The sequence below is a fragment of the Triturus cristatus genome, chromosome 11 (assembly GCF_964204655.1).
Source record: "Triturus cristatus chromosome 11, aTriCri1.1, whole genome shotgun sequence".
NCBI classification, from domain to species: domain Eukaryota; kingdom Metazoa; phylum Chordata; class Amphibia; order Caudata; family Salamandridae; genus Triturus; species Triturus cristatus.
Window position 1 is genome coordinate 634,009,765 of NC_140594.1, and position 13,020 is coordinate 634,022,784.

Here is a 13,020-nt window from a genome sequence, read left to right on the forward strand (position 1 = left end):
CCCTACTGTTGCACCCCCTGGAGTTAGAATAGTAATTTTTACCCCTATACTATCCAACACTTACCCTACTATTGCACCCCCTGGAGTTAGAATAGTAATTTTTACCCCTATACTATCCAACACTTACCCTACTGTTGCACCCCCTGGAGTTAGAATAGTAATTTTTACCCCTATACTATCCAACACTTACCCTACTGTTGCACCCCCTGGAGTTAGAATAGTAATTTTTACCCCTATACTATCCAACACTTTCCCTACTGTTGCACCCCCTGGAGTTAGAATAGTAATTTTTACCCCTATACTATCCAACATTTACCCTACTGTTGCACCCCCTGGAGTTAGACTAGTAATTTTTACCCCTATACTATCCAACACTTACCCTACTGTTGCACCCCCTGGAGTTAGAATAGTAATTTTTACCCCTATACTATCCAACACTTACCCTACTGTTGCACCCCCTGGAGTTAGAATAGTAATTTTTAACCCTATACTATCCAACACTTACCCTACTGTTGCACCCCCTGGAGTTAGAATAGTAATTTTTACCCCTATACTATCTAATACTTACCTTAAATGCAATTTAATATTATGCGTTGTAATGGTATGCGTTGTAAAGGTAGTATGCGTTGTAATGGAAATGCGTTGTAAAGGTAGTTTTTAAAAATGCGTTGTAGTGTCCTGCGTTGTAATGTCATGCGTTGTAATGGATTGTGCGTTGTAAAAAATGCGTTGTAAGTGCATGCGTTGTAAAAGTGTGCGTTGTAACGACATACATCCCCTCCTAACCCTACCAGAGAGACAAATGAATTGGCACCCCAGAACACAACACTCTTGACCCTCTCAGGGATTGCGGTAGCAGGACACACCCATTCGCTCTCTTACTCATACTTGTTCACAATAAAATAACCAGGAGACATGAAGGAAGTGTTGAATATTTATTTGAACTACCATGCTCTGAAATGCAGTATACTGCCACAATTAGAAAACAAATGCATACCAAAAATACTGTTAGCATATTTAATAACCCATAGACCATAAAAAGCCCTGTCATAATATAGGACAGAGAAACCTAAACCCCCTCCCGTGCTACTGAAGCTAATGATTGGGATTGTTGGCAGACCCCGTACCTTAGCATTCACAAATGGACGTTCTATATCTTAGCAGACGCAACGCTCTTGTCTCAGAAGTCGCCTTCCATGTGTGTTTTTAGCTCATGTGCTCATCTATATGATAAGACATGTGTGCACATAAACAACAGCCGCATTCTTGTGTTATGTCTAGGTGCTAGTGCCTGTCCAGAAAGAACAACAAGGGACATTTTTGTTAACGTTGTTTATAGTGTTCAGACTAAATCCCAGGAAAAGAACAGTATGCAAAAACATTTGCAGGTTCCGTGTGAAAGTACAATGTGGCATAAAAAGCAAGCGTGTTTTTAGTTAGCAATGTGTACAAAGGTAAATGAGGCCTACAATGTGCACAGTCAGGCAAACATAGGGAAAACTTCAATGAGCCATGAAGAAACCACACAACAGTCTCAGAATCACTATTTTTCTGTAAATAGTAAAGCTGCTGCAATAACATTACTGGTAACAGTCCTTTGTGCACACGTACTGCAATAAACAATTTAAACAGCATAGGACCACATTACCAGTCATACAGAGTGATATCCTTTTGGGAGATTTGCATTCTATGCGATTATGAGCTTTTAAGGGGGAGCAATAATGCCCCCAGTTAAACCTAACGAGTTGTAGGCACATTTTCCTCCTGCTGAGAGTAGGAGGAAAATATGCTCGGAAAAGAGCCAGAAATTGAGGAACCACATGCACTACTGGACTTGTTATTTCCAGGTCCCACATCTTTTCCCCGTATTGAGGCCTTGTGATGTCCAATAACTAGGGTGGAGATGCCATCAGGAATCGTAATCTGCGGGCCTGGTACGTACTCCTTCAGTTACCAATGCTCTTGAAATGAGAGCCGTATTGTTTATCAGTACTTATCAAATAGGAAAATATTTGTTGAAGTTGAAGGTGGGACCGGTGTGCAAGCGAATGCAGTAACTACCACAGTGTGTCCTACTCTTCTAAACAAAAGTGCATATAAGCTAGCTTTGAAATGATCATTCTTCATCAGGTTGTGAAATTGTTCTCTGCTAATTGTTACCTTACATGGAATCTCCACTGATAGAAATGTTTTCCCTCACAGGCACAATATTCCACAGTACAGTTGGGATGTTGATTCCATAGTAAATGGTATTAGAGAAAACTTTGGACCTAAAGGCCCAAAAGAACTGAATTCAGAGCGATTGATTATAAAATCTGGTGAAGGAGAGTATCAAATTGTGTACGAGATTCTGCGAGACAATCTTGCACATGTGGATGTTGCTGATGATACAGGCCACACTGCTCTCCACGCTGCAGCGGTAAGAGAAACAGCCTACCTTAATGTAAGACTATGGAAGTAATAATAGTATTTTTGTGTTAATCTGTTACTTGGTGGACACGCTTTGTTCTTTTTGTTCCTCTGTTGGTGTATTTTAGCGTGTTAGAATCCAGATTGTTTTTGTGTTCCTTATGCTAGATATGTGTTGACTGACTCAGTAACCACTGCCATCTGGATGATTTTTTTTTACCTTTTCCAAGTTTGGATGTTTCATAGATTCACATGCTTTAAGTGGGAATTCTGGACAGGTGATTTACACACAGTATTTAAAACTATAGCCCATCCATATTATAATGGGTCTGTTTCCTCTTGTCCGATAAGTGAACTTCTGCACTGGAATGAAAGGGAAAGTGGGTGGCTAGATTTGGGAGTTTTGTGGATGATTTTTTGCATCCTTTTAGCACAGTTTGAGTTAAGAATTGCAATTTTGGACATTTCAAAGTTCCCTTCAAAGCAAAGGGAAACTGGTTCATCAGTACATTCTATTACCTTCGTTTCTGACTGGTTGATGTATTTGTTTGAGGTTCATTTTCTTGTCCCTACTGCTGCCGTGCTACTGGTAAGCAGTTGCTATTTCACACAGCCAAAAAGGAATACTACAGCTAAGGCTACATGCAGGCCTACTTTAATAGTGCCAAAAATGCAGTAAAAGAAAGAATAGTGTATTAAGTCATTCAGTGTATTTATTGCTGTTTCTCAGAGCATTATGTTAATAAATTTAGTATATTTCGATGCTTTTTCGGCAAGATTTTATATCTGTCGAGACAAGACTCATAGCTCTTAAACAGAAATACCTACTTGCCCTGTTCATTCAGGAAGCATACACCTAAGGCCTTTCCCGACAGAAAGACTTCCAACTTCAGAGAAGCAATGGCAAAAGCATTCTGCCATTGCCTGTAATATTCATGTGCAGAGCTATTTCCTTTCCAATGCTTTTTTTTAGTTTATTAATAATGTACTGTATGATATTCCACAAGATTGAGAATCTGGGGGACCGCTTTAAAATAAGATCTAAGTGATGGAGTGATCTTGGATCCTAAAGATAGTACTACCTTAGGACCCTTTACTTTGGATTTAGATTTATATTTGCTCCCTCTAGCCTTGACTTCTGTATTTAGATAGGAAGAAGATTTCCCTCTAACCAGTATCTGAGAATGCTGAACAGTACCTGCCCCCCCTAGAGCTTGTGAAACTACCTCACTTGACTCTTGAATAACCTGCTCCCCATCAGCGGTAAATACAACAAACTCCCCACGAGAAACCTCAGGTCCAGGCGGCAGTTCAGCCAGCGTATTAGCACTCTTAGAACTCTCACCACAGAGAAAAAATCTTTTCGCCAACCTTCCTCCCTCGGCTTCTCCCCGAGGAGGCGATAGCACAGACTTCTGCAACCCACCTGACGCGTCCTTAGTAGCTACCACTCTGGTTCTAGCCCCATTGGCAGTACCTCGACGTGACTTTACCAGGCTCCGCACCTTTCTCCCCCGCCTTAGCTCCAGGACGGCTGACCAAAGACGCAGCCTCGGCTTCCCCGGGGGCTCTTGCAGTGAAGAAGAAAACGGATTTTGGCCGGAAATTAGCTCCTGGGGGGCGTTCTTCAAGGAACACTGAAGCACTCTTGCCACAGTCGAAAAAATGACACACACGGAGTCAGTATGGGGAGGAAAGACTCGGCAAGCACCATCCAGAGAGGAGTCACGCAGGCGAAAGCTGAAGGCAGAACACAGGAAGGCGACGTAGCGCGGGGCGTCTGATGGAGAAACACGGTAATGCATCTTCGCCGTTCGTTAAAGGGACAGCCGCCTGGTGAAAACAAATCCGAGCCGAAAATGCGTGTTTCTTAATTCAAAATAAAATGTTGAAAACCCCAACAATCTCCATCGCAGACCCTACACTCCGAGCATCAATTTTCGGTTAAAACTTCAGCGCATGACGAGGTGGGTTCAACTCCGACAGGAGCTCGCCTCGGGGCGCCGCAGCAGCCTAGTTAGCCGCCGCCATGTTTTCCCCTGCCAAAGTTAAATATCATAATATGGCAGGGGTTTTGATTGTCCCAGACACTCTCCCCTCTCCATCTGATAATGGGTCATCATTATCCTCCCGCACACCAGGTGGGGACGAAGCCACAGAAGAGGGATCGGGTACACCGCTACAGTTTACCCCACAAGTGAAAGGCCTAGAAGAAGCTGGCACAGGTCAAGAGGTGGTGTTGGGAGCTCAGGCATCAGGGGGTTTGTCTATCATCGAACAGTGTCCTCCCTTGAGTCCCCCTCTAAACCTGACAAGGTCGGCAAGATCAAATTCCGATGTACAGGTGGTAGCGACATCTATGGTGGAAGGGGCAGCTGGTGGAGAGTGTCCGGATGAAGTCAACATCAAGGCTCTGCATCAGAATGCTTCTGCTGGTCTTATTACTGCCAACTTTGAGGCTGAGTCCTCCATCTCTGCCGCCTCTTTGTTGGGGATGTTCTCTGCGCTCACGATGGAGATTAGGAAGGGGTTTTCTGAGTCCTCTGCAAATCAGTTAGAGATAAGGAAACACTGTGAAGCTCTGGACAATAAGATTGAGGGGTTGAATGTCAGAACAGGAGCTTTGGAAGAGACCTCTGCAGCCCTTTCTACTAACATGAAGCAAGTTAAGGATGATATAAAAAAGCTTACTAGAGAGGAGCAAAGTCTAAACGAGAGATTGGAGTCGTTAGAAAATAATGCCAGGCGGGGGAATATACGGATTCTCAATATTCCGGAAGGATCTGAGGGCTCAGATATAAAGCATTTTATTTCTGTTTTGTTAAAGGAGTCCCTGGGCTTAGAGCACTCTGTAGAGGAGTTAGCCATGGACATACAACGAGTTCACAGAGATCCCTTTCGGCGGAATCCCCAGAGATCGAAGCCCCGTAAGATTCTGGTCAACTTCCATACGTATGTGTTGAAGGAGCAGATCCTAAATTTGGCATTAAAGCAAAAATCTCTTGTGGGGAGTGGGTTTACCTTCTTAGTTAGGTTTGACCTCTCTAGAATTACATTGGAGAAGCAATGGGAGTTTGGGAGTTTGGGAGGAGACTGGACGCCTTTAGGAAAGTAGGAGCAACAGCTCAGCTCATGTTTCCGGCAGCCATCAAAGTTATGCATAATAATCGGATGTATAACATCAGGTCAGTTCAGGAAGCCGATGAGCTTTTGTTGATTCTAGGCAAGGAGCATAAATAGTTTAAATATGCTTCGTTATAGCCTTGGTGTCTCTCTCCTGATAAGCCTTATAGACCGCGTTCATTTTTAACATATAGGTCTATATAGGTCTAGGCTCCTTACTTTATGCCATAGATTTTTATTTATACAACACTAAAATGTTTTTTTTTTTCTCTTCCTATCTCTATGCAGCTAAATTGGCCAAAGTTATTTTGGTTACTTTTTTCCTACTGCTTCATGGGTGGGGGTTTTACTTCATCGTCGTATATTTTTCATATCCTATTTTCCATCGCTGGATGGGAGGGGGTTTTCTTTTGACGGGAGCCTGTCAAAGGGGTGCTTCTACCGGATCATTTTCCGGTTAGATAACACATGGGTTTTCCAAGGGGGGTGGGGTGGGTGGGAGATGTTGCACGGGGGTAGGAGGGGGGTTGGGGGGTTTCAAAAATATAAAATGGTCCTCATTGCTCGAAGTAGCTCTATTAAAGATGGAAGTAGGCATATATTGATTCAGGAACCAATGCAACAAACGGTAATCTTGGCTTTGTTTTTACTTTTTTTTCCCTTTAAGTATGGGTAGTGTAAAATATATCTCCTGGAATGTTAATGGCCTCCGCACCAAGCCCAGAGCTAATAGAATCATGCAATATTTGCGGGATTTGGATGCGCAGGTCTTGGTGCTCCAGGAGACACACCTAACTCACACGGAAATGCTTACCCTTATTAAGAAAAACAACTGGATAGATTTTGCAGTTTCGACTACCCAAACATCTAATACAAGAGGGGTCTCAATTGTATTTAAAAAAGAAGCTAAAGCTAGGCTGATATCACAGGCAGTTGACCCAGGTGGCAGATGGGCCATAGTGTCAGTTGTTATATCTGGTAAACAAAGTACAATCTTAGGATATTATGGTCCGAATCAGGACGATCCCTCCATTCTGGAATCTATATTTTCACATTTGATTACCTTCCCTGAACCCATTATCTTGGCAGGCGATTTTAATATCGTACTGGATCCTTTGTTGGACAAATCACCCAATAATCGATCCTGTGTTTTTTCTAAGACGAGGGCCCTGCTCCAAAGCGCCATGAAGCAATATGGGTATGTTGATATCTGGAGAGCGAGGTCGGGGCAACAACAAGGGTTCTCTTTCAGGAACTATAAATATCACCACCAGTCCAGAATAGATTTCATCTTAATAAGTCTGAGGCTGGTGGATTCCGTAAAGAGTATTAGCTACCTCCCATCACATCTGTCGGACCATGCAGCGGTAGTAATGGAACTTGCCAGTTTGATTAAAAAGAGTTCCATCACATGGTCTTTTGACCGGTCTCTTCTCTCATCATTAGAGGATATTACTTTTCTTAAATCAGAAACCCATAATTTTTTGATTTCCAACAGTGGCTCAGCTACGTCTAGAATAATCTGGGACTCGTTTAAAGCTTTCTTGAGAGGGGTTATCATTGGGAAAGTTTCATACCGTAGGAAGTTGAATAGAGAGGAAGTCACTTCCATTGAAGATCAGATATCTTAAATACAACAAGATATAGACTCCAACTGTATGGATCCCGGTTTAGATCTGCCCACTCTCCATAATCAATTAGTGACTTTGAAGGGTAGTCTGAGTTCTTTATTAAATCTTCGACTTCAACACAGATGGGAAGCCAGTAAGTTGGCCCATTTTGAATACACTGAAGGTGCCGGGAAATTACTGGCCTGGAAAACCAAAACTGATCTGGTGCGGAATAACATCGCTGCAATAATGGTAGATAACATCATCTTCTCTTCAGATGAGGACATCAGGGCAGCCTTCAGAGATTACTTTCAAGTAATCTATGAGGAGGATAAGCAGATCTCGCCAGAGTCTGTTGAGGGTTGGTTAAGGGACATCAATTTACCTTCACTATCTGCCGAGCAATCTCAATCTTTATATAAAGCTATCACTGAGGATGAGGTAAGATCTGCCATTAAAAGAAGTAAGAAGGGGAAGGCGGCTGGACCTGACGGTCTGCCGGCAGAAATCTATAGAGCCCTTGAAATAGAATTAGTTCCATTCCTCACCGTTCTTTTTAACCAAATCCTACTGGAAGGTCAGCTTCCGCCAGATTCCTGGGATAATGCCTCAATCACCCTTATTCTGAAGCCAGGGAAACCAAAGACGGCTTGTGGTTCTTATAGGTCAATTTCAATCCTGAATGTGGATTACAAGATCTTTACCACAATCTTGGCATCTAGGTTGGCTGTGATTGCGCCTCTGGTTCTCCATCCGGACCAAAAGGGTTTCGTTAAGGGGCGACAATTATTCGAGCTAACCTATGATTTAATAGGTGCCATAGATATAGCATCGGCTCGGACCCTTCCTTTGGCCGCCCTAACGTTGGATGCGACCAAGGCCTTCGATAGAGTTAACTGGGTTTACCTGTCGGGGGCCTTGGCTAAGTTTGGCGTGGGGGATGGGATACGTAGGGCAATTGGCTTGTTATATCATAATCCTGTAGCACGCCTCTTGGTCAATGGAGATCTGTCTGACCCTGTTACCATCACTAGGGGGACACGGCAGGGCTGCCCACTTTCCCCCCTTTTGTTTGATTTTTATATCGAACCCTTTGCGCAACAACTGAGGGAGGAGACTTCTATTAAGCCATTCTCGTATAAAGGGTGGGTGAGGAAAGTAGCCCTATATGCTGACGACGTGCTTATTCTTACCTCAGATGTTGTCTCTGCACTCCCTATAATTTTAAGGATTGCTCGTTCATTTGGTCAAGTCTCCGGTTACGAAATTAATGATACTAAAACCGAGATGCTTGTTTGGAATCATGAAGGGCAAGCTATAGACTTACAAACGGGCTCCTCGATGAGATATTTGGGTCTACAGATAGGGAAGGACATAGAAAAAATAGCTCAAGTTAATTTAACATCGGTAGCTAAAGAATGCCGTAGGTTACTACACTCATGGTCTCATATCCCACTATCTTTAATTGGGAGGGTCAACTTAATCAAGATGTCGATCCTTCCTAAAATTTCGTTCTTGTTTTGTACCATTCCCTTGCACTTTGATTATTCTTGTTTAGTTAAATTGCAGTCAGACATAACATCTTTTATCTGGAACAACAAACAGGCAAGGATTTCTTGGAAAAAGCTTAGAAGGCGAAGGGACAAAGGGGGCTTGGCAGCCCCGGACTTGAAATTATATGCTTGGGCCTTCCAGTTAACTCATTCCCGCATGTTGTTAAAAATACCTACAGACTACGGGGTGGGTCTAATGTTCTCAGCCATGTTAGAAGGGGAAGAAGCTAGTCAATCAGCCTTTCTATTTAAATTCGGCAACCCCAAGTACTTCAAAAAGATCAAACTGAAGGTACTACAAGGCTTGGCAAAATTATGGGCCGAAGTCACAAGATCGATAAAAGTAAGCTACTTTTGTGAAAGGACGCCGCTATGGGGTCTCCCTGAGAACCCCGTTTGGCTTGAAGACATTCTAGCGGCTCCAATAAGAGACGCAGGCTTAGAGGTCTGGGGAGACCTTTTTTTTGACGGGGAGCTGCTTTCATGGGAACATCTTCTGGCTTAGATCGGCCCTAATCTATCAAGACTTAAATACCTTCAAATACATAGTTGGACTCAGGCCTACAAATCTCAAGCCTTAGAAAGAAATAAGTTTCCACTTGGAGGATATAGCCTGCTCATAAACAACTTGATGAACAACCCCGTGGGAAAAAAGGAGACCTCACAGTGGTATAATCTTTTGTTGGAGGAAACGGGTGGAGTCTTTGATCTGCCTGATTCACTTTGGAGCCCTTCAATCTCTGGCCCAAACTTACAAAATCTTTGGACAGACTCATTCGGCCTTTTGTGCAGCATAGTTAAGCCTTCTTGGTTACGGAGGAACCACTTGCTAACACTGCATAGGGCATATTATTCTCCTCTTAGACTATCTAAATTTTCCGAGGGTAACTCAATTGCTTGTTCCAGATGTGGGTTTCTGGCGGCACCAGACACCCATATGTTTTTTGACTGCCCCAGTTTAGTGTCATACTGGGCAGCTATCAGTAACTTTCTAACTACTTCATTGGGTGTTAAAGTAAACATTGACTTACCTCTTGTGATCTTCGGGATTTTGGAAGGAGCTCAAGGTGCAGCCAAAAATTTAGTGTTCTATACGATTTTGTTGGCAAGAAGGGAGATCTGCAAGAAATGGAAGGACGTGTCCCCTCCTTCCTTCGGCGAATGGCAGGCCTCCGTCATATATACATCACGTATGAACCTGGCTAGGGCTGGTAATCAGAGTAAAAGAGCTTTTTGGTATTTGTTGCCATGGGTACACTGAAATACCTGGGTTTTTTTTTTTTTTTTTTCCCCGGGTCCGATGATTACCCTATTATGGTGTTCTAGCCATTTGTACCATACCTGGTCCTAGCCCGGGCTGACTTGGTTGCCACTTACACCAAGGTGGTTTACAAGAAGGGAAATGCCTGGTTCTTCGCCTTCCAAGATTGAAACTGCAATTGCTGAGGGATATTTTCTACTCACTTCCTTGGTCATATATCCCTGCCAGTTCTTTTGAACTGAGACAGCTGACTGTAGGGTAATCTGGTATGGCACTGAAACCATGGTAGCAATGAGGACAAAAAAATAAATAAATAAATAAAATAATGTACTGTATGAAAATGATTTTCAGGCATCTTAAAAAGTTAAATTAATGATAAAGTGTAACAAAAAAGTCAAAGGTGGTTGCTGTTGCGCCATCATGCGTGCATATGTATTTGCATTCACAGGCTCTTTTCCTGGAATATTTTGTTTTTCTTTATGATAAAAGCATTCCAAGATAGCTGCCAATGAATGTGCATGCTGTCGATGCACCAGCGGCCAACTTAGAAATTTTTGTTACTCTTTATTGTCAAATTACCATTCCAAGATGGGTAACTGCCACTTTCAAACGAGAAATTAAGAAATACAGTACATGCTTGAGGGTACAAGCCGACAGTTGATTAATTGAGTCACGCTCTATCTTAGCTCCTCCTCCTACTACTACGCATAACAGCTTCCTTGTGAATTGACTCCCACCATGTTTCATCATCTGCTTTTGACAGTGAGACCGTGGAACGCCTTCGAGCAAAGAGAAGGTAGCACTGATTGCTGCCCCAAAACAAAATTTGACCGTGCCGTGGTGCAGAATTCCAGGGTGCACTGGCCTTGCAAAATAAGGCCTCAAGGGACCGATGATGCAAGATGTAACATTGTCCTCAAGGAGGTGCGGAGTCCAGAGGCGACTGTACTCTTAGATGTGACAATACTGTAGTGTGCGGCCAGAGTGATGAGGGTGGTGGAGAGGATATGGCCTCCCTAGATGCCTTGGACTTCACAGACTCAGAACTGTGCCTGATGACTGGCATTGACATAGCAGTTGGCACAGTGGTGAGATCCTGCCATGCACAATCGTAAGACAACATGATTAATCACAGTTTGAGAACTGCCCCTGATGACTGGGATTGACATGCAATTGGCATAGTGGTGGAACCCTGCCATGCACAATGGCATGACAACATGATTAATTACTAGCCAGGCAGGAGAGGCACAAAAAGGCAAGAATATTGTGGGAGCCATCTTCCTCCATCCACTCTTCTGAATTTGTTGGGAGCCCCAGACCACACTGCAGCTTTAATGCAGACTCAGCAGAAAGCATGTTGTATGGTGTGTTGTTCGAACAGACACCACCCTGGGTGACGTATGGAGAATGGGGAGAATATGGAGTGAAGTGGCTTGTCCCGGAGGTTAGACCCTGAGACCTCATCATGCTGTTCTTCCTTCACAGTCTATGGACAGTGGAGGATGAGGGAGCTCTGGGTACCCTGGTGATTCTGAGAACACAATGGAACTGGTTTAGGTGCACTCTTGTCCAAACAGGGAACAGTGAAACATCTGTAGGCTTATGACAGTGGTTCCCAAACCTTTTCGAGCCGCAGCTCCCTTGACCCTTTGGCCTCGGCTCCCCATTATGTTACTCTTTTTTGGTGGTTGAGGCCATGTAAGCCAAGCCTTGGGAGTACTTCCATTTGTCTCCCTGAAAATAATTGGGATGAAGCGATGATGGTGTTATCATCAGACACGTAACAAAATAAAATTATAAAAGACAGTTGTTTAATAAAAAAAACTTTAATTGGCTAAGTCCGAAACAATACCTTTCTGCACTGGAGTCTGCATATGGAATTTTTTTTAACTATTTTTTGTTTTATAAAATTGCATCTAGCTGGAGTAATAGCTGGAGGGAGGAGCACGTGGGGGTAAGGCGTGCAAGTGGTGGATTTAATAAGGAAGTTGACATCTACTGAAGGCGAAGATACAACAATGGACTGCTGTATGTAGGGCATTGGGGAGATCAAGTATTCCATCTCTTAGGCTCTCTAAACTGCAAGGACTGAGAAAGAAGTGAAGGGAACAGAACAAGGTTGCTAGCATAGTAAGCGCTGACAAGAGAGAATGCATGCATGAATAATGGTTTCCCATGCACACACTGTGGCTGTCGGAACAGAGATTTGTTCTGGTATAGTTAATATTGCCTGAAGTTCACTGCCCTGCATAAATCTACTCCTAACCCACTCTTTCTGCAGGTCCTGGCCAGGGTCAGAACACTGCCTTTCTTTCAGTGGGTTTAAATGATTGAGAACCACGTGTCTAAGAATGAAAAACCCACTACTAATTATGAGACCATGACACAATGACTCATATTTCTGTCCACTTGTCCCTAATACACTTTACCAGCCATTTCTTATCCTCAGGGTAACATATGAGAAAGACGCGCGATGTGCATCAATCATTATACCTTTATCTGATTGCACATTCACATTTAATACATTTCCCAATGTTTTGGAGAACTTAACTACTCATGCACTTTCCATAGCAGTTTTAGTTCTTTCAACCACATATCACTATGTAGATGACCCTCCCACTTTTTCGTAAGCACGTAATTGCGCGACTACGTCACGTGACAGGAAGCATATTGCAACCTTCTGGGTTATAAGCCACAGGGACGCCCAATACTGGATCCTCGGGACTCGATGCAGGGCTTCACCATAGGCAGAACAACGGGCGGCATGGTTTGACGTAGTAAGTGAAATTGGCAAACGCGGGTGGGCTCCGCTATACTTACATTGCTAAGGTAATTATTTTTTTTTAAAACATAATGCTTCAAATTTTACGTTTACAGAGTGTGACTAGAGCCAGCACCCCCCCACCGTCTCCATGAGGCAAGGCAGAAACTACTCCCCTTTAAGCATTAACCTTGATTCTGCCTGAATGCCAGCTTCACCCTCAAGCAACACAGTGCTAAGGAAAACAAGGAGGTCTGGTAACAGCTAAATCTGCTGTATAAAGTGAAACAGTTCCTTACAGAA

The 13,020-nt window shown here is 43.3% G+C and overlaps 1 protein-coding gene across 2 annotated transcripts in view; it reads left to right on the plus strand.

The window, feature by feature from the left end:
- ANKMY1 (ankyrin repeat and MYND domain containing 1) overlaps nucleotides 1-13,020 on the plus strand; it is a 588,784-nt gene that overhangs the window by 154,541 nt on the left and 421,223 nt on the right. For both annotated transcript variants that reach the window (XM_085634115.1, XM_085634116.1), the window contains exon 6: nucleotides 2,203-2,419. In XM_085634115.1, the coding sequence (XP_085490241.1) occupies nucleotides 2,203-2,419 (217 nt within the window). The remainder of the gene's footprint in view (nucleotides 1-2,202; nucleotides 2,420-13,020) is intronic.